This window comes from Parambassis ranga, chromosome 14 (genome assembly GCF_900634625.1).
Source record: "Parambassis ranga chromosome 14, fParRan2.1, whole genome shotgun sequence".
NCBI lineage: Eukaryota > Metazoa > Chordata > Actinopteri > Ambassidae > Parambassis > Parambassis ranga.
The window spans coordinates 16,863,791-16,889,440 of record NC_041034.1 but is presented as its reverse complement, the minus strand read 5'-3'; the positions used below and the strand labels follow the sequence as shown (position 1 = coordinate 16,889,440).

Genomic DNA, 25,650 nt, shown 5'->3' with positions numbered 1-25,650 from the left:
TAGAATTGTGTGGCTGTTTGTTTGTTTCGTGATTGTTCACTTCTGTTCTGTCACACTCAATATCCCGTATTTTTCCAAATATGACAACCGTGATTATACGATCCTCCTTCATCAAGATGTACCTTTTGGAAAAAAGGCTTTTTGAAGACCAACTCTCAAGTTATTTTTAATAATACAAATAATTTATTATTTAAAATATTTCTCATATTGTATATTTTTAATAATATGTATGTAATGTAAATAATATGTAATATGTATTTTTAATGTGTCTATTGTGTAAGTATGGAAGTATAATCCATTACGCTGCATCAGTCTTGTGCCAAGGCTGGCTTTGAACTCTTATAGGTCCATTATTATCCTGTAAAAGTCTACACACTGATTATGAGACAATTTCATTTTCCTGCTACATTTCAATTGTGGTAGGTGTTTGGTGTTAAACATGTAGGTTTAGACTTTCTAAAGTCCACTGTCCTTCTGATAAAATAAATCACATGTCATATTCTGGTGATGACATTCACTTTGTTACCTATTAATATAATTGTTGTAGCTTATTTGCTATAATGAACTTAAGAAATGTCTGGAATGGTTTTCCTTGCAAATGTTTTAATATAATATAAAAAAACAACAATCTCAAAAATAGAAAAGCTTTTACATTTCAAGTATACCACACGGTGCCACTTTCACTGTGAAATTATACTGTGAAAAAAAGAGTACATTCTGTCCAAATTGTGGTGGCTGTTTAGACTTAAAGACCTTTGAGACAAACTGATGATTTTTCAGTTTAAGCCTGAATGAACAAATTGCTGCATTTATTCCCAAACAGCAAGCAAACGTGACCCACTTCTGGCATTGATATGACACTCGTGGCCTTCAATCTGGGTAAAAAATTAAATGGATGTGAGCCTCTAGTGGCCCACATGTAAAATAGCATGTGGCTCAAAACTGCCAAATTTAAGTTGGGCCTCTTTTGGCTAAGATGTGGCACAGTAAGTTATAGTGGCTCGAATCTGGGCCAATTGTAGTTTATGTGGTTCATTTTGGTGGAGATGTGGTCTGACCCGCTTGTGACTCAGAGGTGTCGAGTGCAGCCATTAAGGCCAGATAAGAGTGCTGAAGTGAGCCAGATCCAAAGGTGTGAATTAACAAGTTTTCTCTGCATCTATAAATAGGTGTAACATGACAAAAAAAGATTTTCGTCAAGTCAGCTCATACCGTACATCCTGTTCTTCTCAACAGCAGTTATAACTTAACTCAAGCTTATACATATTAATTGCTTGGCTGCTTCTGGCCAGCTTCATCTGCCTTGTTGCTCAGTTCCATGGATGGTGCAGGTGTGAGACCCAGCTGTGGTTGCAGATCTTCTGAAAACACACACACACACACATTTGAGACATTTTACTCCACAGCATCAAAGAAATGCCTGTGCTTGAACCAGAACCCAGTTTTATCCACGGAGATGATGCCAGCTGATTTGTCCTGTTGCAGCAGCTATCTCATTCTCCAATTAACAGAATGGAAAGAATGTGGTCAGTTTGGATCCAAACCAGGAAGACAATGTTGTCTTTATCAGCTTTGGCCCACCTCTGCCGGTCAGTTTCCAGAAAAGCACACTGCTTGTGTGTTTTTGGAGTATGTGTGCGGATAAGGAGAATTTGTTTGTAATTGCATGAGGGTGAGAGCTATCATGTAGAAAGTGAGCTGAATAGAGGACTGTTGTTCAGAATGGACTCACTGTGCGTGTATGACAAATGGCCTGGAATGAATTATATGTCACATACACAAAACCACTGTACAGAGATACATGAAGTACTCGCTCAAAGCTCAGTGCAGCCGCAGCCTTGTTTACATTGTGCATTTATTTTGTGTGTGTTTGGTTGTGCATTACCTTCGATCAATAGCTGAACTGCTCTCCTGTCTTCAGTGATGTAAATGGCAGTAATGAGGAAAAATATTCCACCGACCACCCCGATAAATGGGCAGAGCAGGAGGCTGTACTTCAGACTGTGGAATCCCCAGTCAGATGTGTGAGGATTAGATGCATTTATAGAAACAGAGATCTGCCAGAATAAGTGTGAAAATAGCATTAGTGTGGAAAAAGGCTTCCTTAAGTTTGCAGAGGTTGAGTTGAAATGAAGGAAATCAATAGAAAAGGAAGTCTCACCACTCCGATTAGGTAAGGACTGCCAGCATCACCCAGGAGGTGACCAACTGTGATCTGTAGAGCCTCAGCTGTGGCTCTTTTGGTTGGTGTTACAACATACTGAAACATGAAATGGACAAAACTGTTTCTTATTTCTTATTTCAATTTAGAAAATGCTCCTTTCAGACTCACCAGCAGTATGTCAGCCAGGACGGCCCAGTTCAGCGAGAGCAGCAGTTCACCCAAGAAAATGAACACCTGAAATGACACATAGAAGAGACACTGACTCACTATTCAATCAGCACAAGAGTGATTGATAGGTGGCATTATCTGACATTATAAATGCTAATGTTGTCCTCAGTTTCTTACATAAGTGGTTGGAATGTTTACTGACGCCACAAAGATGGTGATGAAAAGGCAGGGGACTGATCCCAGCATGCCCACAGCACAGATGATCGGGTCTGCGTTTGGCATCTTATCCCTGAAATGTCTGGAGAGACTAGTGCCGAGACCTCCTCCCAGAATGCCTGTTGCCACCGTCACGGCACCAAATATATAACTGTAAAGAATGCAGAAGGAAACAGCATTGTTGAAAGATTGTAGCATTGGGTTAGGAATTTAAAGGGTGATGCAGGTCAAAGAGCACGCTGCACCTGTCATTGGAGTTGCAGGGCTCTTTAGTACACTGCTGTGGAGCTCTGGACAGAAAAGTAGGCAACCAGAAGGCCAGGGCTCCGGTGAGGAAGGCCAAAGCTGTCACTCCCAGCGATGACAACACATAGCTTTTACTGGAGTCAGATACACACATAAGAAAATGCGTTATTAAGCAAATATTGCAGTAAAAATATTTGTGTCTACATCCTACTTTTTCAGAAGATACTTGACATCCTCCAGGTAGGAGCTCTGCCCAGTAACTTCCTCTCCGTGGGTTTCTGCAGCACCTCTGGCTGGGTTAGGGCATAAGAAGACCATCAAGATGAGCCCCACTATACCCAAAAGGGGTGTCACCTGACAACACAGAACAACAACAACAGCATTTTGAGGTATGCGTCATATCACGATGGCCTTGACAAACAACCAAGCCTAATTTCAATCACTCTGTATGGATCAATCTGAATCTCACCCTGAGACCCCAGCGCCAGTCCCCTGTGAGTGCAGCAGATCCAGCTCCTGTTATGTATCCAAGACCACTGAAAACACACGCAGCAGCTGTAAGCATGCTTAGTGACATGTCTGTAACACAGTGTTGCATGAATCAATGCAAGATGCAGACATTTTTCATGCTTTTTCTTCAAGTCACACTTAACAGATCGTCACATATAGAGCTGTAGACCTGTGTGTGTGATGTGCTTGTTCTATGAACATGTAAAATTCTTCTGCTGACTGTCATGCAGCAAGAGCTCCATCTGATAAACACTTTGATCAGCTGTTGCCAGTGACTTTGTAACCCTGCTGTGGAACCATGCAGAGCCATTATGCTAAATGCACTGCGGTCAAAGCCACAAGATCAAATCAGGATTTACAGAGATTTCCAGCAGAAGTTTCAAAAGATGCAAAAAAAGATAAAAGTAAACGGCGTCTAACCTTCCAACAGGGATAAAGATGTAGAAGATACAGATCATGATGCTCCGTTTACCACCACTGAAGAGGTCACCGATGATGGTGGGAGCGACAGTGGAGTAGCTGGCTTCTCCTATACCAACCAGCGCTCGCAACACCACAAGTAGCCAGAATTGCTGAATTAAACCAAGAAATAAAAAAGACATTAAACTCAGAATAATCTCAGTTATTCAACCTATAGCTTGCTTTTATTTTTGTTTCTTCCAGCACGGGGAATGTTTGAGTTCAATAAAAATGATCACTTAACACAACTAACATGGTTTTACATTCTTGTTGTTGTTGTTTGTCTTATGTAAGTATTATTGCACTAACACCTTGGTGCATGTCTTGTTGAAGGCTGAATGCATGATGAAACTGTGCTTTTGACACAGAACATGTTGTGATGAGTTCCTCTTTTTTTAGTAGGAATGTGTGAACATGTCTCACTTACTGACTCAGAGACTAACGAGCTGCCAGCTGCAGTCAGGAGCCATACGGTCAAACCACCAATCATGATGTACTTTCGATTGTAGCGGTCACCGAGGTAACCAAAGAGAGGGGCCAGAAGTAGGAAACTGCAGATAAAAACTGTGAATACACTGGTTAAAGAACCCATCTTTATTATATGTCAAGTTGACTCATTTGTTCTCAGAAACAGATCATGGAACATTTTCTCCCACAAGAATCAAATCATATCAACAGACTGATTTCTGCAGCACAAATACCTGTTTGTATGAGTCCAGCTGTACTGTCTGTTAAACGGAAGACTTTCTGGATGTCAGGGAGGACACCTGTATGACAAAAAAGAACAAAATTAGAGGCATTATATTCATATGCATTGTGTCATCTAGGAGATCATCCAACCTGCTATTGTGTATCGCTCCATGTAGTTGAGCAGGTTAACATAGCAAAGAACAGCAATGGCTATGTGAGCTCGCTTAGGGGATACAGCTGGTTTCTCTTCTGTGTTTTGTGTGAGTGATGAAATGCTGTTAACAAAAGAGCCATAACGTAGACCAGAGCCGGAGCCCACACTCCATCGAGGTACTGGAGGTACATCCTGAGTGGACGTCACTGATCCCTTTGGCTCCATAGTGAGCAGCTCTTTATTCACCTGGAAATGAAGAACAGACGACAAGCAGTGTTAATGTCACAGCTAGTAGTTTAAAAACACATGTTTTGAGAAATCCACACAGGAACAAACATATAAAGTGTGACGTTTTTAAATACAGTTGGAGCAACTCTTCCTAAATAAATGATATAAGTGCTGAACAATAAGCCTCTGTCACACTGTACATTTATTAACTGACAGCGCATGATAAGAAGTGTAATACAGTTCTCATGTATTGTGTTTGAAGTCCTGCTTCACAGCAGTAATCTAGTTTGGGCAAAATCAGTTAATATGGTTTGTGGAGACACTTCAGAAATAGTTCCTGTGACACAAAAAGTAATTACACAACAGTGTAGGAACATATTGTTGCAACTAAAAAAGGAGAAGAAGGACATTTAGTGAACTCTTTTTAAGCTCTTTTACTACTCTTACAAACCACAAAATGGATTTAGACCATGGCGGCGTTTAAAAATGAAAGTAATATGTTGGAAATGATAGTTGACATGAATTCGTACAGTTTAGAGAATTTAACAGTGGGACTACTGTGCGCAAAATGTCTAAACCTCATAGTGCAGTTAAAGCTTTACAGGCTCCAAACGTGTTTTGTCAAACACATTGTCTGTGATGTTATTGTTCATGTATCCATTATCATAGATTTAACCAATAAGCTATTAAAACTGCCTAAAATGTGAGAGCTTACCTTTTAACGGCTCCTGTTTTCGTTTCGATTCACTCCATGTTTGCAGAGAACAGCGTGGCTCTCAGTGTGTGTCGCCGAGGCTGGAAGAAACTGACTGAGGCCCCAGTTAACATGCCTCAAGAAATATCAAATTAGGGACCTGCCCACTCTGGGCTGGTCATATGCTTTCACACAGATCATGCACTGTCATGCAATGCTGCAAAAACAAGCCACATGTCATTTTCATTTTCCGCCTGTCTTTGTATTTATTTTACATTCTATAATAGGACAGGACGAAATAACCCCAAAGAAGAACCTCATCATACCATGGCCTGACTCATTATTCAATTCGAAAAGGCTTCATATGAAACGGAAGCTGAGGCGTCTATGACAGTCATGACTCAGAGAGTCAACTCTTTACCCCATACAAACAATGGGTTGAAACTCAATGGCTGAATTAAGTTTAACATTCTCATGTATGAAAAGGAACATGAGTATAATGAAACACCTAATAGTTTGTCAAGTGAAAGAGATTGTGAAACTCATGCAGTAAAAGCATTCATCTTCTCACTTGAATTCTAGACACAATATCATATCAGCTGTTCAAGCATTAACTTATACTTGTGAGACAGCAAAGCTTTAAATCTATAAAAAATAACACCATGTAATTGCTTTTCCATCCAAACTTTACAAAATATAAAACCTAACTTGTTTAGTCATAATAATTGTAAAGGCATGTTAATTTTATGTAAATGTTACACAAACCTTGAATAGTCAGCACAGCTGCAGCCATCTGTGTCAGCTTGTTCTGAGAGTCTCTGGTGTAGCTGAACATCAACTATAACACTGTGGCAAAAAAAAAGATAAAGAGACTGATAAACTGATCACCCATGATCACAGCTGCATGTGTGGCTTCCACTGACAAGAATGGCAGATTCTTATCTACTAATCAACTTCCTCAGTCAGAACATAAGCTCATTTCTCACCCTTGAATAAAAATATAGTGGTTAAAAATAAAACTGTGAGTGATAAAGAGAGAGAGAGAGAGAGAGAGAGAGAGCTGAATGTCCCAGTATGTCTCTTCATATTTGACTTTTTAAGATTTATTTGTATCAGTATTGTGACTTTTCCCATTTGTCAGTACTGGTTGCTGTATAAGAACTGCTATAAATGGCAGATAAAGTCATTTTGTTTAAGGCTGTTGGAATCACATCAGTTGCTGCTATCTAGTGTCTGCAGTGTGTATTACAAATCAGCTATAGCCTTGTCAAAAATAAACCAATGTAATGCCCAGAATAGACATTTAGGACATTTACCAACATACTGAAATTACAATAAATTAACAAAAATACATTAACATTAAAAAAAATCAAAATTACAGTGGTTTTTACTTTTTCACTCTTGTTTTGTGACGGACATTATTGTTGCACCTACAAAGTGAAATTAAAGAGAAAACCAGAAGGTGGCAGTAATGTAATCACCCATGACAATTCTGACTATTGTAAAATTTCAACGAAAAAGAAGAAGAAGCAGCAGCAGTAGCAGGGCAAGGCGACGAAGAAGAATAATGACGAGAATGCTAATCGGAAAATAGAAGGGACGGAGTACCGTTTAGTGAACGTTAAATTAACGCAGTTACCGTGAAATATTACCATTGAAAATAGCTGCATTACATTTGCTAAACTATGACAGAGCCTCAATCAGCGCTGTTACTCAGGAGACAGCTTGCAGGTAATGAAACCTTGGCGGTAACTGCTGCTGGGTGCCTAGCTAGCGATGGCACTTGCGGGAACGCTGCCGTAGCTGTGATTCAAACGGTGGTGCTGGCGCAAACTGTTTTCTTGAAGCCTTCCACATTAACCTTAAGGTCCCATGACAAATAACCTGCGTGGGGATTATCACAGTAGAAGTCGACCAACACCCTCCTCACTTGAGAAATAATTGTCGCCAGTGTGTTGAGAGAGCAACTCGTTTGTGTTGTCTTTCTGTGTTGCGTACTGATCACAGTTGAAAGCCGCTGTCAACAGTCCTCGCGACTCTGGTAGCAGGCTAGCTAAAAACCAGTGAGCCTATCGTTAGCTTGTAGCTGGTGACTCGATGTGTTTACATATATTTTTACCGTCATAACAAGAAGTGCTTTGTGTTTTTAGACATGGCGTTTACCAGTTATGGGTTTGACATGGTGTTCGTCACTAATTGTATGCATAAATACAGATAATTTGTTATTAGGTGACTATTTTCTGTCGCTTAAAACACGAAATTGTCAACGTATTTAGCCAAATGGCTACATCTGTAGGGTAACGCTAGCTTCTCAGTGTTGTTAGCGTTAACACACCAAGCGAACGAGCTAATGTTAATCTCGCATTACCGCAATTTGCTATTTTAACAGGGTCAGCTGCGAAATAAATTTAGCGACCCTAATATTAGCCACTGTCCAAAAACAGTTGAGTCGAGCACACATCGGGAAATTTGTTTTTTTAGAACTCATGTTACATTGAAGGTTTTGGTTTAAGGTTATTTAGTTTAAGGTTTACAATTCCTTATACAAAGTGTTCAGGACATTGTGTACTCTTTTGCACATGACAGGAATAGTTTCTCCAAAACTACACCCTTGGTGTAGCTATATACTTAGAAAAGAATGTATAGAATAGATCATCTAAAATATGTGCCACTGAAATCACCTTCACTTATGGCAGAGGTGTTTTAAACACAGCATCAACCTTGTTAGAATTAGCTTAGTTTTCAAAATGGACACTAACTGAATATGCAGGAAAGCATATTGGCAGCTTCTGTGGTGAGCTTCTATATTTAGCAGGTTTTCATGTTGTCAGTTGATCAATATAAAAATTTTCCATGTAATTTACATGTGGTTACAGTTGCAGACGATGTCCAAAAAGTGTGATAAATTGGCTGTGTATGATCTTTACAGCAAACTTGAATAATACAAAAAAACACTGGTAGGTGTCACGAGTAAGTTTACACCATCAAAGCAGAATGTGTAATTATTCTGCAATTAATAGTGCATAATGAAATTGTGTGTAAAGGTAGAAGTTTGAACTAAAAGGGAATTGTAGTGTGATCCACTGAATGATCAGTGAAAGTTGTGAGGTTTCATAGATGAGCTTCTGACTTACTTAACCCCCCAGCACAGTCTCCTAACATGAAGATTATGTTGTGTTCTGAAAAACACAAGTGTGTTTAGCTTTGTGGCAGCACTATGATGTGAGCCATGGTGATTTGACGGTGGTATTGGTTCTTATGCCTAGAGCTGAACAAAAACCCAGTGGAGGGATTCTCAGCAGGCCTGATCGAGGATAGTGATCTCTACAGATGGGAAGTCCTTATCATTGGGCCACCAGACACACTCTAGTAAGTTTCACTGTCTTATAGAATAGAGTAAGACAGGTGTCATGTTCTCTTATCAACTCTTTCTGGTCTCTATTAATCTAAAAGTTTTAAAACTTTTTTACCAGAATATGGATGTTCATCTGATTTATTATGGTTTTCCTTCACAGTGAAGGTGGCGTGTTTAAAGCTCATCTGACATTTCCCAAAGACTACCCACTCAGGCCACCTAAAATGAAATTTATTACAGATATCTGGCACCCTAATGGTAGGTACAGGTGTGAAATACTATCCGTCATTTTACCCTTTTTGCTTTATTGCCATTAAATAACATTAACAGGCAATTCACATTACAGAACAAGGTCCAATTGTGTTTGGCTTCATATGTTATTGATGCACACATTGACAATACATAATATACAAGTTCCAATGCATATCCATATCTGCAAGTTATAAAGTTATCAGGTTATTTACACAACTGCTAAACTTATACATCGATAACAGTGTGAAACTGACTCCTTGAGGTTTTGCTCAACGTGCGTTATCTTACATAAATTGCATATTATTTTCTGTTAGACCTGTTAAAGAATCAATATTTCTTTAGTAAAATGTTTATAATGGCAGGAAATGTATTATCCAAATGTGTTAATTTGACAAATCCAATGTCTACATACTGTAAACTCAAGGCTGTAACTGCTGCCTTGTACTCCACTCCACGTTCACACTGTCAGTAAACATTAGGATTATTTGCCATTCCTTTAAATGTTTTGACAGTGAGTATTAATGGCTACATAGGATACATAGGCATTATGTGCTCCATAAAATATTTGTGACATTTTTTCTCTCCAGTTGACAAGAATGGAGACGTATGTATTTCTATTTTGCACGAGCCTGGGGAGGACAAGTATGGCTATGAAAAACCAGAGGAACGTTGGCTGCCTATCCACACAGTGGAAACCATCATGATTAGTGTTATCTCTATGCTGGCAGACCCTAATGGTGACTCACCAGCCAATGTGGATGCTGCAGTAAGTTCGCTTGTTAAAGAGTTGACAAGAAATTCTGTGTATTCTATGTATGTACTGTTCAAAACGGCATCTATTTATTATAGGACACACACACACACACATATATATATATATATATATATATATATATATATATATATATATATATATATATATATATATATATATATATATATATATATAGATATAGATAGATAGACAATAGGAAAGGTCTAAGAACACAACTGATTTGTGTTTTTTCCCCTCCTTTGCAGAAAGAGTGGAGGGAGGACAGACATGGCGTGTTTAAAAGAAAAGTTGCCCGTTGTGTACGAAAAAGTCAAGAAACTGCATTTGAGTGATATTTAGCATGGATCTAGCTTCATGTTTTCAGGGTAAGTACTTTTGATTTGTAACCCTTTAAAATTTAAATAACATAAATTTCATTAGTCACTAAGAAGCATTATCTGTGCCAGATAAATTTAAGGTACTGCTTAATAGAATCGTTTTTGAAAGGGATTGAGACATTTGTATATTCACTGTACTGTTAGTCGGATTGTGCCTTACTAAGGGAGTGTGGATCAATACTCAACTCTACTGTAGGCCATTGATAAATCTATGGCCAGTAGTACAAGCACATGGGTCAGACAGCTCTTATTACAAATCCACAGTTCCTTTTAGTAATTGTCACGGTACAACTGTGTACAAATGATTATTATGAATAAGGTAACATAACAAGAGTTGCACAGGACAGTGCTTGTTGTAACACTCCTTACAAGCACAGACTTAACATCTGAACTTTGAAATGCATAGCGCATTCAGCTGTATGTGTTTTGCTGTGCGTTGATGTGTTGTGTACTTTCCCGCAGGTCTCCAATTGAAAATCAACATGGCACTGTCTCCTGCACTCTTCCACCCTGTCGCCGGGCTTGTCCTCCTTTATTTTGGCAGGAACAGACTGGCTACTGTAGGCTGCAATAGAACATAACAGCGACTACCAAGGCTGAAAGAAAATCGCCAAGCAAGTGCCAACTCACAAAAAAGAAAAAAAAAAAGGAAACAAAACCCAGAAGATAATTAAACATTTTTCAAGTCTATGAACTGTTTCAACATTCAGGAAGATATTGTAAAGACATGTATATAGCACAGACTAAACCGGATAATATATACGCTTCCTCTCCATCCATCATAACATTTAGACCAAATGAATAGTGCTGGTTTGGATAGTTTTATTGTTTTGTCAGTTTTCCTTCTCTCAACTTAGATTGCTCTCACAAAAGGTCTTAATTGGAGAGAGAATCACAATGCTGTTGGAGGAATGTCACCCCTGAAGAGCTTGGCTGTTCCAAGCCAGATATGACCCACCCTATTGAACACACAGCTGTCTCATGTGTTCTTTGACACGCTCAGAAGTCAATATCACATGTCTATCTGAATGACTTTCTTTTTCTTTATCAGTTAGAAGTCTTACCATCTCCCCCCTTTAAGCATATCCCTTAATTTTGTGTGCATGCTATATTTTGTTTATCTTTTTTCAAAAGTGCCTCCTAATAAAATGCTTGGCCACTTCACCCTGCATTGAACACTTGTTAAACACTTTTGTTGACAAAAGATGGAGAAATTGTGTACCACATATATAGGTTAATTTATGTAACAGCAAAGTACACTGGGAATCTGTATAATTATGGTATTGATAACAATTTGGTGTAGCAATAATTCCCCTGGTATGAAGTATACACATTTTTGATATCCTTATACAATCTGAGGTCCTCCTCTCCCAACATTTTGTTTTGGCTGCGCCTCTTTCCCTTGTCTGTGTTGTTCTCGGTAGGAGTTGTTATGCATGCTTTCTCTTAATCTTCTTTTGGTTTGTTTTTTGCTGAATGTTTCTGGGGTTTTGTTTGCGACTGTTGGAGTGTTTGTGTCTACAGTATGTATGCCCATTTTGTTTCGTTGCTCTGTCCCCTCATCCACAATCTCATGATTATTCTGTTCACTGAACTATTGCAGTTTTGCCTAATGTACAAAGACAAAATACTGATGTATATTTTTCATGTTATGAAACCTGTCACCTGTAGTGAGTTCTTCTAAAATATGACTTTTTCAATAATTACTTGTGTATTTAATTAACACCGGTTTTTGGTACAACACACATAGAGCTCGTGTCAAAGATGACAAATATGCCAGAGTCTTTGCTAAATCAAGATATTCATTTCTGTAAGATAGTGTGTATTTCAAGTTTTTAAAATATTCCCTAATTATTAAACATATTTACTTTAAACATGATTTTAAACTTTTTAAATACAAGTTTGATAGAGCAGCATCTAATGAGCGTTTTAAGACTAAAATGAAGTCTGTAGCTTGAAATTTGTATGAGGAGATACATTTGGCCGATGACCCTGGTTGAAGGGCTCTCTCATAGACTCCCAAAAAAATGTTAAAAATGACACAGAAATTGCTTAATATTTGAAAAATTATAATTTTTTGAAAAGAAATTGAAGTTGACTTGGAATGTCCTCTGTGAGATTACCATTTTGATAGTTGAATGGCTGAAATTGGTCAATGTATGCTGAAGATACGCTGCGCCAAAAAACATACAGAAGAATAAAAAAGAAGAAAGAGGGTGAAGAACAATAGTTTGATTGCATAGCAATGCCAATCAAACTAATTAGTTGGTTGTATGTGTACGTGAACAGTTTGTGGTGGATTGGTGACATTTAAGACAAGCCATCAGCCAAACGTGAACAATCAGACACAGTACATAGCAGCTGAACTGTATACAAAACAAATCTTGAGATTTCACTTGTGTAATCTTGACCCCAGGACTGTCAGGGTGTGAGCACTTTAAAAATTACTTTCATATTTTATGTATAAATAGAAACAATCATTTCCAACTGTTTATCCATAGCTAGTTTGATTAGTTTAAAAAAGTTTGGATAACTAATTATTTAGTTTATCCAAAATGTTCATCTCACTGAGGACATTCCGGGTCAACTTCAAGTTTTTTCAAAGAATTATAATTTTTCAATTATTAAGCAATTTCAGTGTCATTTTTAACATGGGAGTCTATGAGAGAGCCCTTCAACGAGGGTCATCTGCCAAATGTATCTCCTCCTACAAATTTCAAGCTACAGACTCCATTTAGTCTTAAAACGCTCATTAGATGCTGCTCTATCAAACTTTTATTCAGAATTTTCTAATTCCGGATCGTTTCTGCATGCCAGGCTCTCAAAGTTAGAGTGTTTTTGAGGTCTCCTCTGCTGTTACCATGGTGACAGCTGACACACACACACACACACACACACACACACAGAGGGATAAAAGGCTCTGAATTGCTTTGATCCTCCAGCAATTCAAAGCATTGCTTCACATCAGCGTTCAAAGCAATGCTTCAGCTGCAGCAATCAAACTTGCAGTTTCTTCAGGAAATGCCCTTTTCCAGTATATGTAATAGCTCGATATAGAGACCACGTCGCTACAAAGTTAATCACCTGTTACTAGGCAGATCTGATCATACGGACTGAATGATGAAGTTTGCATTTTAATTGTAAAATTCTGCTCAATAAGAATAGTATCCGTCACGTGGTCATCTATGAACGAACGTGCTTTTTTTGTGAAGCACTTGAACGCAGCAGCGCTGCTTACTACGAGCCGCTTCATCGTATCGCGATAGACACCATCAGGCCACGGAGCTAACGCTGAGCAACATGGCGGAAGGTATGAGATTGATTTTTTTTCATGACTATTTGATACGCTCCCTTTTAGCCTGGTCCGCTTGTCTAACTGACGGACTGAATCAGCTATCGACTTTGCAGTTTGGAGCCGTGCATTGTCTGTGGTTGAAAATAGGAAGCAACGTGACACCAGCCTTGTCACACTCATCTTGCCAGTGAAGAAGCTGTGTCGTTAGCTCTCGTTGATGTTGCTAGCTGGATTTTTTTTTTGGTTACGGCCAAATAATGTTAAGCTGTGCTGAAACAAAATCTCTTTTTTAGCGAGACTACTTGTTTATTATGTAATAATAAACGCATGTTAACTCACAAATTTGCAGGAAATATTCACCTGAATTATTAGCTAAATGCCAACGACATGCATCGCACCAAACTGTCTAGCGTAATATCTAAAGGTTAGCTGTAGTTGAGGAACAGTTATCGATCAGTTTTCTGTCCCTGACATGTTCATGTGAAGACTTCTGTGGTTCTGTTGTTATCTGTGGGCTTAGCACAGTCTAGGAGGCTTGACAGGACAGAGCGAGTGTCAGTCTCTGGCAGGTACAGTCCTCACCACCTGGCAGAGGTGCCAGAGCCAAGGGCGCCACCTCTTATTAGGCTTTAACTAAGATACTGTCTGCTGTGTTCCCTCATCGGGGAAATCTGCTTAACTTGAATTCAGAGAACACAATGTGTGGAGCTGAGAAGACAGCTTTTCATGCTAAAGTACTGTCTGCACGTTGCTATCAATATCCTGAATATCTGTCTTTATTTTATAGAAGTGTCTAATCTGTCATCAGGGCATTGATTGGGAGTATTTTTTTTTACATTTAGTATCTTGGTTTATTGCTATACTAAGTCTAATCATATTCACAAATCCTGAGAAAGCCCTTTGTGCAACAACATAATCCCAGTTATTTCGGAGTTGTTCTTGCCTAAATTTGTCTTTGGATAAACATCAGAAACTTGAGATAAGTATTTGCTCTCTATATGCTTTATTCCTATCTGCTAGTTTCTGTAGAATGACTGTGGACTATCATATCTGGTCAGTTGGACCTAAGCTGCTGCCCCAGCATACCACCCTTCCTGTGTTGAACTGATCAGGTGGTTTTCAAAAACACCCCTTTTCTGTTCCTCATGACCAGTAGCTATGCCAGTAACGGTTTACAAGGGAGGACAAAGTAACGTGCCACCTCAGCATTCTTTCTTCACTAAAACTTTACTGGCTTTAAGGAAGGAAATGGGCCTCTGTGACACTCCGTGGACACTTGGCTGAGACATGCATTACTGTTGTAACATAAATATCTGCAGAAAGTTGATTTTTTTTACCAAACAGTTCAGGATGTGCAAATTTGGATCCTGTGTCATGTACAGGGATTGTATGTGGACCATAGACGACACAGGGTCATGCTTTTAACAAGACAAGAAAATGTGGTCAGGAAAAGTCATCATGCCACATGTCACATGTCTCACATCTTATAACTGTGCTAATCCAGCAGGCTTTATGGCTTCTTCTTTTCAAATCTATTTTATGTGCCATAAGAATTAACTTTTAAACTGCACTCATGGTTTTGTAAAACTACTACTAGAACTGTTAAAATGAACCTCAAATAATACCAACTCTATGGTCAGAGTTGTACTTTGGCCCAATACTTTTAGGTGAAAGGTGGTTGAGAGATGCTGGTCCTAACCTGTGGGTCTTTGTAACCTATTTTCTGTATCCCTGTATTTGTCCTCTTTTTGTTTCAATTATCTTGATGTGGGGCAGAGGAGGTGGCCAAGCTGCAGAAGCACCTGGCCCTGCTCAGGCAGGAGTATGTGAAGATGCAGCAGAAGCTGGCCGACACAGAGAGGCGCTGTGCCGTGCTCGCTGCTCAGACCTCCAGCCAGGGCTCCTCTACCCCAGCAGCCACAGACACTTTCATAAGCCGTCTGCTGGACATCGTGGCTGACCTCTATCAGCAAGAGCAGTACAGGTGAGCTTTCCTTGTGGCTTTTGTTTGAGAATGTTTCCTATTCAGCACCCCTAGAAATGTTACTATATAGCTCTGTGTTTGCTCCTGTACTTTTATTCATTTATTTTTATAGCAGATGTTCCTTTGTTAGTACTGGTATTGTTGAAGACCTAGGATTTTTTTTCACCAGTAATTGGTTTCTGAAGAATTAATGTGTTTCTTTTGAAGTGATCTGAAAGTGAAAGTCGCAGGGAAGCAGCTCAGTGCCCATAAGTTTGTCCTGGCTGCACGCAGTGATGTCTGGAGTCTGGCCAACCTGGCCTCCACCTCTGAACTGGACCTATCTGGTGAGTGAAAGGTGTAGCATAATCATAATGAAGATCCACTTGTGACTCCTGTTTAGGTCAGGGTACCTACCAATAAAGAGAATATTTATTTTGAAGTGCATCACGCAGAATAATAATCTCTGCTCCTGGATACAGTCTTTGAAGAGGTTTTGGCTCTAAATACCTATTAGATATACAGTACTTAATGTTTTTAGTTGTGGACAAAATCAAGTTGTTTGTTTGTGATTGATATTTTTATGGAAATCTTTAACTATAACCTTTCAATATGCTTTTCAGATTGCAAACCTGAGGTTGCAATGGCCATGTTGCGCTGGGCGTACACCGATGATTTGGAACTCAGTGAAGATGATGCCTTTCTTATTGACTTGATGAAGCTCGCAAATCGCTTCCAGCTCCAGCTGCTTAGAGAGAGGTCAGCACAAGATGCATACTGAGTTTGAGTTAGTTTGAATCTGAAATTTTAGTTGTTGATAATAGTTGTGTCTGAGATGCAAAACATTTCATAGTGCAATGTAGTCTAAGGGCTTCACAGCTAAAAAAAACTGTTTTTGCGTCTCCACTGGGACAGGTGTGAAAAAGGTGTGATGTCCTCAGTTAATGTCAGGAATTGCATTCGCTTCTATCAAACAGCTGAGGAGCTAAATGCCACCACCCTAATGAACTACTGTGGGGAAATCATAGCCAGTCACTGGGTGAGTTTCATTCGATGTCTGTACATGTCACATCACAACTTGAGAGGACTTTGCATGTGTGGGCAGGATGAATAGTAGTGTTTACGTTGCAGTGTTTATTAGTCATGAGCGATTTTTCCAACCACTTTTAACCTTACCTGATGTGTGTCTGTTGACTAATCGCCTCACTTTTATGTCACGCCAATGACCTCTGACATTGTGTCAGTCAGTTTGGCACTGACACAATGTCAGAAAATGTCAAATTAAATCAAACGGTCTCTGGTTGTGCGAGTTTTAAAGTTGTGAAAATAAGGCGGCGGTCTCTCTTTATCAAAGAAACATGGATGACTGGCCAACCAATGAGATTGGTCTAACGTATTCATTTTATCCATGTACTTAGATTATGTAAAAATAACATATATTGTGGACTATGTGGATATTTGATCATTGACTGCCTCTTTTTAGGATGATCTGAGAAAAGAAGACTTTAGCACCATGAGTGCCCAACTTCTGTACAAGATGATCAAATCAAAAACAGAGTTTCCTCTCCACAAAGCCATCAAAGTTGAGCGGGAAGACGTGGTCTTTTTGTATCTCATTGAGATGGACTCGCAGGTCAGTTCTTTATTCTCACTCTTTCCTCCCAGCAGTACCTAAACATACTACAATATAAGATGTTCTATTTCATAGGCTCATGATTAATTTGATGATCTCTTTTTAGTTACCTGGCAAGCTAAATGAACTGGACAACAATGGTGACCTGGCACTAGACTTGGCACTTTCCCGTAAATTGGAAAGCATCGCCACCACGCTAGTGAATAACAAAGCTGATGTGGACATGGTGGACCAAAGTGGCTGGAGCCTCCTACATAAGGCCATACAAAGAGGTCAGACATACTTTGTTTCCGCTGCTGTATGTGCATTTCTTGTAAAAGTGTAAACATTTTAATTTGAAAGAATACTTTTACTTGTGCTAGATCGAATAAATTCTTATAACAATCTTTCTTATTCTTCCACCAGGTGATGAGTTTGCTTCCATCTTCCTGATTCGTCACTCAGCTCAGGTGAATGCAGCCACAGTGGGGGCGGTGGAAACCCCCCTTCACCTGGTCTGCTCCTTCAGCCCTAAGAAACACTCTGTGGAGGTGATGAGCGGCATGGCACGAATCGCAGAGGCTCTGCTCAAGACTGGAGCCAACCCCAACATGCAGAACAGCAAGGGCAGGTAGGTCACATGATTCAAGGTTTTTGAACTTTATTGGATTGCCTAAGTGTCTATCTGCTGTGCAAAGTATGACAGTCCCTCTGCCCCCCCCCTTTTAGAACTCCTTTGCATGAAGCTGTGGCCTCAGGGAATGAGCCTGTGTTCAACCAGCTACTGCAGTGCAAACAGTGAGTTACAGTCTGACTTAAAATGGAGTTAGGGATTTGTTTATCTGTTAGAAAACTGTAACTAGTTACTTTTTCTGTGCACTACTGACAAATGTCTACCATAGTCAACAGAATAATCTACCTGTGCTGTCATCTTTATAAAAATGTTCTTTCCAAATATCTCTTTAACACACCGTGTTTTGAGCAAACCTATATTTTTGATTGTGTGACACTCATCACCTTTTGTGCATTTTTTTAGGCTTGACCTGGAACTGAAGGACCATGAAGGCAGCACAGCTCTGTGGCTGGCTTTGCAGTATATCACCATGTCTTCAGACCCCTCAGTAAACCCATTTGAGGATGATGCACCGGTTGTGAATGGCACTTCATTTGATGAGAACAGCTTTGCAGCCCAGCTTATCCAGAGAGGGAGCAATCCTGATGCCCCTGACACTACCACAGGTGCTGTTTAACAACCTCTTGTTACCTCTCAGTCTAAATGCAATGATGCGTGTGCTTTAACACCTTTCCACCTTCATCTGTAGGAAACTGCCTCATGCAGAGAGCAGCTCAGGCCGGCAATGAGGCAGCTGCTCTTTTTCTAGCCACTCATGGGGCAAAGGTCAACCATGTGAACAAATGGGTGTGTATGAACATGTGGTCATTTTATAGCCAAACAATTTCATATTTTCACAATTAGGTTTTTTACTACAGGACTTTTTAGTAGAAGTAAGAAAATGTATAAATTGGTTGATTGTTATTGTTTATGACTATATTGTGAATATTTTTGCCTTCTTTCAGGGTGAGAGCCCGCTTCATACTGCATGCCGTAGTGGCCTAGCGAACCTTACAGCTGAGCTACTCCAACAAGGAGCCAACCCCAACCTTCAGACCCAGAAGGCCCTGCCTGACGATACCCTTGATGTGGCTTTGCAGACCCCCCTCCACATGGCCATTGCTCACAACCACCCAGATGTGGTCTCTGTCATCTTGGAGCAAAAAGGTCGGCATATGTGTTTTTGGAATATTCATTTATTTAAGTGCATGTACCTAAACTGCAACCTTAACAGGTATATTCAGTTTTTTTGGCATATCTCATGATATAAAGGCTTAGTTGTCCCCTAAATTAACTAACATTTTGATATTGTTTCTTTTGTAGCCAATGCACTTCATGCCACCAACAACTTTCAGATCATTCCAGACTTCAGTCTTAAAGACTCTATGGACCAGACAGTGCTGGGCTTGGCCCTCTGGACAGGTACACAATATTACAGCCAGACTGGTAAACAGTGTCTTTTCAGTATGTTTTGAATAGTGATGTTTAACAATAATTTATCCCCATCAGGTATGCACACTATAGCAGCCCAGCTGCTTGGCTCAGGGGCCTCAATCAATGACACTATGTCTAACGGACAAACCCTGCTTCACATGGCCATTCAAAGACAGGACAGCAAGAGTGCCCTCTTCCTTCTGGAACATCAGGCAGACATTAATGTTAGGTAATTTGAGTTATTTTATTTCGGTTGACAAACCTTGATACTTGTTTATGTGTGTCATTGGCTTACCAATGTATTTTTTTCCTCCACTCCCAGGACCCAGGAGGGTCAAACGGCACTACAGCTGGCTATTAGTAACCATCTACCACTTGTTGTGGATGCCATTTGCACAAGAGGAGCTGATATGTCTGTGGTTGATGATAAAGGGGATCCTCCATTGTGGCTAGCTCTTGAAAGTGGTCTGGAGGATATTGCATCCACTCTGGTAAATCAAATGTACCTGGAAACAATTTAGAGATGGCGATACTCTATTGTGCAAGATAACAAGCAATATATATTTTTAAAGATGTCTTGCTGGGAAACAACGTGCTTTCTTGTATGTTTAGTCATGTTTGTCACATCGCCTACTGTAGGTCCGACATGGGTGTGATGCAACCTGTTGGAGCACAGGGCCCTCTGGCTGCCAGCAGACCCTCCTGCACAGAGCTGTTGATGAGAATAATGAAGTCACTGCTTGCTTCCTTATCCGCAGGTCTGCCAGTCTTCACCATTGTTGCACTATACTTGTTACTAGATGCTTGAATTTTCCTGGGGATTATGTTGTCCAGTCCAGTCATATATTTGCCTAAGCTGTGAATCTATTATACATCGACAACGCCGTCGAATTATTTTGTCTGGTTAAGAAATACCTACCGAACACATGCCAATATGTTGATGACATCTCATATATATACATAGTGTTGAAAAAGTCTAGCGTGTCAACTTTCTTTAAGGAGCTGTTGCATAACTGTTTGAGATACTAAAATATGCAAAGTCTCCATTTGTTTAGGAGACTTTGGTTCTAACAGGGATGTACCTAGTTGTGTTAACCTACCGCCTGTCTTGTGTGTGTAGTGGTTGTGATGTGAACAGCCCCAGGCAGCCAGGCCCTAATGGGGAAGGAGACGAAGAAGCCCGGGATGGACAAACACCCCTCCACCTGGCAAGCAGCTGGGGATTGGAGGAGGTGGTGCAGTGCCTTCTAGAGTTTGGAGCTAATGTTAATGCACAGGTTAGTTGTCCATTCATGCTTCTCTCGGATACTGCTTGTGTACTTTGCTGAGCTTCACTTGCAAATGTGGTTTTGTTTGTCTCTTTCTGTCAGGATGCAGAGGGCAGAGCTCCTATCCATGCTGCCATTAGCAATCAGCACAACGTCATAATACAGCTCCTCATTTCCCATCCAGACATTCGTCTCAACATTCGCGACCGGCAGGGAATGACCCCCTTCGCCTGTGCCATGACGTATAAGAACAATAAAGCTGCAGAGGCTATCCTGAAGAGGGAGCCAGGTGCTGCTGAACAGGTAGTATTCTTATAAAGGCACTAGTTTTTCTGTCACATTTAATTAAAGGAATTGAGAATTGCAGTATTATTGTCAACTGATCCTTGACCATCTTCTGTCCAGGTGGACAACAAAGGGCGTAATTTTCTCCATGTGGCTGTGCAAAATTCAGACATCGAAAGTGTCTTGTTCCTCATCAGTGTCCAGGCTAATGTCAACTCCAGGGTTCAGGATGCATCCAAACTCACCCCCCTGCACCTGGCCGTCCAGGCTGGATCTGAGATCATTGTCCGCAATCTGGTAGAATATTCTCAGATTTTGAGTATTTCTGTTACTTCATGACATATTATGTGTTATTGTAAGGCAGGCGCACAGGATAATGTTTTTATTTTGCATTTTCTGCTTCCAGCTGCTCGCTGGAGCCAAAGTTAATGAGCTGACCAAACACAGACAGACAGCACTACATTTGGCTGCCCAGCAGGATCTGGCCACTATTTGTTCAGTGTTGCTGGAGAACGGAGTAGATTTTGCTGCTGAGGATGAGAATGGCAATAATGGTACTTTACATTTCTTAATGTCTCCGTTTGTATGGATTTTCTCTTGGATAAATGGCTGCCTCAAACTGACATATTTCCAGTCTAAGCAATGATTATGTTATCAGTCAACCTTGACTATTCATTTTCATTCCATTCAAACCTAATGTAAGATTTATGGTAGAGATAACTTAGATTTTTCTTCTGCAACCTGTGATAATCTTGGTACTGCTCTTTTCTGCCCCTCTTGCTGTCTCCTCAGCTTTACATCTGGCTGTGATGCAGGGCCGCCTTAACAATGTCAGAACCCTTCTCACAGAGTCCAACATTGATGCAGAGGCCTTCAATCTCAGGTACAGTCAGTGTCTTTCTCAGTCAGATGCTTTTGTGTAGATCAGCATTTTTCAAGTTTCATTTTTAATCTTATGTCTCCTTAGGGGTCAGTCTCCAATGCATGTACTAGGTCATTATGGGAAGGAGAACGCAGCTGCCATTTTTGAGTTGTTCCTGGAGTGCATGCCTGAATACCCTCTGGACAAACCAGACAATGAAGGGAACACAGGTACAGTTACTTATCTATTAACAGTTTATGGCATATTATCCTTGGTTTTATACTTCAGATATAATGACAGAGACCTTGTTTTTTGCAGTTCTACTACTGGCCTATATGAAAGGAAATGCAAACCTGTGCCGTGCCATTGTGAGGGCTGGGGCTCGACTTGGAGTCAATAACAATCAGGGCATCAACATTTTCAACTATCAAGTTGCAACCAAACAGTTGCTCTTCCGCCTTCTTGGTAAATTGTTCTTCTTCATTATCCATTCAGTAGATTAAAATGATGGCCCTAGATTTAATGATGCGCTGTGACTCCCATGGAGACCTCTGGGCTAACAACTACAATTTGTCCTTTGAAGATATGCTGTCCAAAGAGCCCCCTTGGTGTGATGGGTCCAACTGCTATGAATGTGCTGCCAAGTTTGGTGTAACAACACGGAAACATCACTGGTTAGTAGCGTGTCTTTTTATGTGTGTATTTGTACAAATGATAACACATTATTAGTTACATTCATGTTTTAACTTTATGATTAATCTTACCTCTCTTTCTTGACTGACTCCAGCCGCCACTGTGGGCGCCTGTTGTGCCACAAGTGCTCTATTAAGGAGATACCGATCATCAAGTTTGACTTGAACAAGCCGGTGAGAGTGTGTGACATCTGCTTTGATGTACTAACTCTGGGCGGGGTCTCGTAATGCCGTGGCCTGGATATCTTCCACCCTCTGGCTCTGGCCTTTGTTAGGCTCATCTGGGCACAGTTATTCAGGCACACCTGGAGATGGGACATCGGTAGCAGGACATCCTAACAAGAGATTCCACGACAGTTATGGACCATTACCTTTATACTATTCCAGTCTATGAAAAATGATTAATGTTCTAGAAGGACTTTTCATATAGAAAGTGAAACATGGTCTTTTTGTTTCTGTTTCAATCAAATCATTTTTTTAAGTGGATATAAGGAGCTCTTCAGTTTGGTGATGGCTGGACTAAGTTTCTTCATTTTCCATCTTTGTGATGCTAGTGCTAATGGGCTCCTATTATCACAGCATTTGTACGCAAACATTTCAACCAATGATATGATCACCTTTAGAAGGGGTTTTCCTTTTCTCTGTTGGGATATAACACCGTCAGCAGGATTATTGGTATCCCTCCCAAAGACAAAATATCCAGTACAAATACTGTGAATCTCCCATATTGATTAAAACAGAATAAAACTACAGTACCCCTAGATCACTAGAGGGCAAAAATGATCCATACATTCTCTGTAATCTTTCATCATTCACTCTTTGATCACCCCAATTCTGAATTGACTTGATAACATGGGACAGGCATGGAGGATTTAAAGGGAAAGCAACTCGACTTGTGTTTTAAATGGGCATCATTTCCAAATCTTGTCATTTTAGTTAAACTAAGTTAACAATAACATTGTAATACTATATCATGGCATGGACTGGACAAGTATCAAATGACTGTTTTTCTTTAAAACAAACTGTGTAGGCATGACATTAAATGGAAATGCTGTTTAAAATGGCAAGTTGAGGAGATGTAACCTGAGAGCCTGTTTTATCTTGACAGAAATATAACTGCAGTGCCCAAAACAAAACTCTCAGCACACCCTCTTCCTCAGTTACAGAAATGCCTATTATGCCTATGCATGTCATTTAATTTGTAGCCTTTATGTCATTGTTAAAATCATTAATCATGTTTTGAAATCCATCACCAAGTGATTACATTCCATTGTAACCTGCCATGAGGTCTTCGTAGGTAGCCGTTATCCCTGCGATGCTGCCTCATGTCAGGTTGTTGTCTTGACCCATCACAGTTAACATTAATTTCTAAGCCTAACAGGTGCACTTTATCAAGATCACATGACATTTCTGATCATTGAGGAGAATGTGGAGCAAGTAGAGGCGATGGCCAGGTAGTAGGCCTCTTTAAGTATTGTTAAATTGTACAGATAAATGTGTGATATTTTTGACCACTACAACTGTTTTGTACTTTAATGCAGTTTGTGCTTGTCATTGTGACAAACCTAAATCTTGCCTCTGTTAATCTTTTATGCACATTGTTTAATCTTTTATGCACATTGTATTGTATCTGTATGCTCAGATATCTAGCCTGTCTCTTCCTGGTGTATTCTTTTAGAGAAAGGGAGGACAACTTTACATAAAGGTCATCAAAAACCAATGCACTGAGAATCCTTCATTCCGCCTCTTTATTGTGAAAAAAGTTGAGCAATGTAATTTACAAGCTAAAGTGTTTTCCTGACTTGTGTGCTGCTAAAATGCAGCTATGAATCGGACTGTCCCAGAGATTAATAGTCACCCAGAGAGCATGAGTCAGCATGTGGAGGGCAGCCATCATATATCTGCAGGCTGGGGTCTTCCTCTGCTGCAGATGTGTCTTCAACACAGACGCAGCGAACACCATGGGAGCCTGCAGAGAAGAGCTTCCGTGGGACACCTGTCCAATCTCTTACCACTCCACCGCTGCAAGAAAAAAAGAATTATGAAGTGTATATATATATACTTTGCACACTAGAATAATAAGTGTTGAAATTCTGTGTCTTGGTGTGTTAATGTTTGATAAAGCAAGAACTATTTTCATTACCTCCTAGTGGAGCACCAGACTCTTCCTCCTCTTGCAGCACTCCATTCTGAGTTGCAAGCAGGGTAGCGTAGCATCTCAGCCTTAGTCTGAGCCTGGAGTCGCTTGCCTTCTGCTAGAGATGACTGAACTTGTAACAGAGCATCTGTGGGCTGCCCGGTCTCACTGTAGAAGCCACCTATTAGCAGACCTGAAATATATTTTGATACTGCTATTGATAGATACTGTCAGAGAAATAATGCTATGTTGAACAATTCATTTCTTTATCAGCACAGATGTATGAAATATTTCCAGAATAGGTAAGAAAATTATGCTTGATGCACAAAAGAAAGCTCCTATGCTTCCTAACACCATCAGTAACAGCTGAAAACACACCTTCCAGTACAACCTTTACAACTAACTATCAGTTATATTCCAACAAAGGTTTACTTGTGATTTTACAATTTGACAGATTTACTTCAGGAATCTGTCTTGCAAAAAATGACTTGCAGCATAACTGGGAGGTAACTGCTGGGTAATATTGATTTAGAATGTATAATGGAGGCAAAATCACATACCTACAGCCTGGTATTCCCTCTGATAGAAGGCCAGCCAGTCATACAGGGCCACCAACTGCAGTGGGGACAGAGTGGACACATCATCTGTCAGGCCACTCTCTGTGAAGTCCCCAGTGACGAAGGCCAATGAGGTATCTTTGCCTGAAAAAAAAATCAGTACAGTCTTAGAACACTTATGTACAAATATATGTCTATTATTATTGATCTGGAATTCATGCTCTTGATTTTATTTGAGGGCAGCATTTAAGATGCATTTTAAATCTGAGTGTGAAATCACCTGCCATAAAGTGATAAGCACCGCCAGGTCCATAGTGCTTGTGTCCTTTGTGTACATCAAATACCTGCCCCAGTACGGCCAGGTAAAGCCCCCTGCTGCCTTCCTTCCCGTCGTACAGTGATAACTCACGCTTGGTCAGAAGCCGCACAGGGGGGTCCTGGCTGTATTTAACGGACCAATTTCGAGGAATAAACAGTACTGCCAGTGGCACAGATAACAACGCAACGAACACATAGCCGAGCATGCTGTCCATTAAACCATTTTCTGTTTCCTACCTATCCACTCTCATCACATCAACTGAAAAACAGCTACAACCGTAGGGCGCAGGTGCTTCCGTAAACAGGAGCACCACAGCGCATGCGCG

At 40.2% G+C, this 25,650-nt stretch overlaps 4 protein-coding genes across 6 annotated transcripts; 2 read left to right on the top strand and 2 right to left on the bottom strand.

Moving 5' to 3' along the window:
• Window positions 1-583: 583 nt before the first annotated feature.
• spns3 (SPNS lysolipid transporter 3, sphingosine-1-phosphate (putative)) lies at window positions 584-6,212 on the bottom strand. Of its 2 annotated transcripts, none has more exons than XM_028421091.1 (13): window positions 5,551-6,212; window positions 4,604-4,853; window positions 4,465-4,530; window positions 4,191-4,327; window positions 3,725-3,876; window positions 3,264-3,330; window positions 3,006-3,148; window positions 2,794-2,928; window positions 2,510-2,699; window positions 2,333-2,398; window positions 2,162-2,260; window positions 1,886-2,057; window positions 584-1,358 (listed from the first exon to the last, which is right to left on the bottom strand). In XM_028421091.1, the coding sequence occupies exons 2-13, from the start codon at window positions 4,830-4,832 to the stop codon at window positions 1,267-1,269; spliced, it is 1,548 nt and encodes a 515-aa protein (XP_028276892.1). In that variant the 5' UTR covers window positions 4,833-4,853; window positions 5,551-6,212; the 3' UTR covers window positions 584-1,266. The 2 variants fall into 2 exon arrangements, with proteins under 2 accessions (XP_028276892.1, XP_028276891.1); XM_028421090.1 differs by having other exon boundaries at window positions 584-1,361; window positions 5,551-6,207.
• An 819-nt stretch (window positions 6,213-7,031) lies between these two features.
• On the top strand, window positions 7,032-11,994 carry ube2g1a (ubiquitin-conjugating enzyme E2G 1a (UBC7 homolog, yeast)). Its single transcript, XM_028421092.1, has 6 exons — window positions 7,032-7,260; window positions 8,796-8,898; window positions 9,045-9,142; window positions 9,724-9,902; window positions 10,157-10,276; window positions 10,751-11,994. The coding sequence occupies exons 1-5, from the start codon at window positions 7,215-7,217 to the stop codon at window positions 10,241-10,243; spliced, it is 513 nt and encodes a 170-aa protein (XP_028276893.1). The 5' UTR covers window positions 7,032-7,214; the 3' UTR covers window positions 10,244-10,276; window positions 10,751-11,994.
• Window positions 11,995-13,540: 1,546 nt separating this feature from the next.
• On the top strand, window positions 13,541-24,032 carry ankfy1 (ankyrin repeat and FYVE domain containing 1). Its single transcript, XM_028421451.1, has 25 exons — window positions 13,541-13,598; window positions 15,360-15,567; window positions 15,775-15,893; window positions 16,170-16,305; window positions 16,462-16,585; window positions 17,030-17,179; window positions 17,286-17,451; window positions 17,585-17,789; window positions 17,888-17,956; window positions 18,195-18,397; window positions 18,481-18,578; window positions 18,737-18,938; window positions 19,095-19,193; window positions 19,281-19,434; window positions 19,528-19,696; window positions 19,845-19,963; window positions 20,326-20,482; window positions 20,576-20,776; window positions 20,879-21,055; window positions 21,165-21,312; window positions 21,551-21,641; window positions 21,726-21,850; window positions 21,939-22,085; window positions 22,204-22,294; window positions 22,408-24,032. The coding sequence occupies exons 1-25, from the start codon at window positions 13,589-13,591 to the stop codon at window positions 22,538-22,540; spliced, it is 3,501 nt and encodes a 1,166-aa protein (XP_028277252.1). The 5' UTR covers window positions 13,541-13,588; the 3' UTR covers window positions 22,541-24,032.
• Window positions 24,033-24,042: 10 nt separating this feature from the next.
• On the bottom strand, window positions 24,043-25,629 carry cyb5d2 (cytochrome b5 domain containing 2). Of its 2 annotated transcripts, XM_028421454.1 has the most exons (5): window positions 25,562-25,621; window positions 25,287-25,447; window positions 25,010-25,150; window positions 24,456-24,642; window positions 24,043-24,334 (listed from the first exon to the last, which is right to left on the bottom strand). In XM_028421454.1, the coding sequence occupies exons 1-5, from the start codon at window positions 25,573-25,575 to the stop codon at window positions 24,160-24,162; spliced, it is 678 nt and encodes a 225-aa protein (XP_028277255.1). In that variant the 5' UTR covers window positions 25,576-25,621; the 3' UTR covers window positions 24,043-24,159. The 2 variants fall into 2 exon arrangements, with proteins under 2 accessions (XP_028277255.1, XP_028277253.1); XM_028421452.1 differs by having other exon boundaries at window positions 25,287-25,629.
• Window positions 25,630-25,650: the final 21 nt, after the last annotated feature.

What these genes read in the sequence shown, in the direction of transcription:
- spns3 (XM_028421090.1), bottom strand. Translation starts at nt 4,832, where the DNA reads ATGGAGCCAAAGGGATCAGTGACGTCCACTCAGGATGTACCTCCAGTA. An exon ending in GCTCGTTAGTCTCTGAGTCA is followed by an intron (nt 3,877 to 4,190) that starts GTAAGTGAGACA and finishes GGTTTAATTCAG; the next exon opens with CAATTCTGGCTACTTGTGGT. An exon ending in ACTGGCGCTGGGGTCTCAGG is followed by an intron (nt 3,149 to 3,263) that starts GTGAGATTCAGA and finishes CTGTGTTGTCAG; the next exon opens with GTGACACCCCTTTTGGGTAT.
- ube2g1a (XM_028421092.1), top strand. Translation starts at nt 7,215, where the DNA reads ATGACAGAGCCTCAATCAGCGCTGTTACTCAGGAGACAGCTTGCAG. An exon ending in AGATATCTGGCACCCTAATG is followed by an intron (nt 9,143 to 9,723) that starts GTAGGTACAGGT and finishes TTTTCTCTCCAG; the next exon opens with TTGACAAGAATGGAGACGTA. An exon ending in CAGCCAATGTGGATGCTGCA is followed by an intron (nt 9,903 to 10,156) that starts GTAAGTTCGCTT and finishes CCTCCTTTGCAG; the next exon opens with AAAGAGTGGAGGGAGGACAG.
- ankfy1 (XM_028421451.1), top strand. An exon ending in TGCCCCTGACACTACCACAG is followed by an intron (nt 18,398 to 18,480) that starts GTGCTGTTTAAC and finishes CTTCATCTGTAG; the next exon opens with GAAACTGCCTCATGCAGAGA. An exon ending in GGGCTTGGCCCTCTGGACAG is followed by an intron (nt 19,194 to 19,280) that starts GTACACAATATT and finishes TATCCCCATCAG; the next exon opens with GTATGCACACTATAGCAGCC.
- cyb5d2 (XM_028421452.1), bottom strand. Translation starts at nt 25,539, where the DNA reads ATGGACAGCATGCTCGGCTATGTGTTCGTTGCGTTGTTATCTGTGCCA. An exon ending in TGCTTATCACTTTATGGCAG is followed by an intron (nt 25,151 to 25,286) that starts GTGATTTCACAC and finishes TTTTTTTTTCAG; the next exon opens with GCAAAGATACCTCATTGGCC. An exon ending in GAGGGAATACCAGGCTGTAG is followed by an intron (nt 24,643 to 25,009) that starts GTATGTGATTTT and finishes AATATATTTCAG; the next exon opens with GTCTGCTAATAGGTGGCTTC.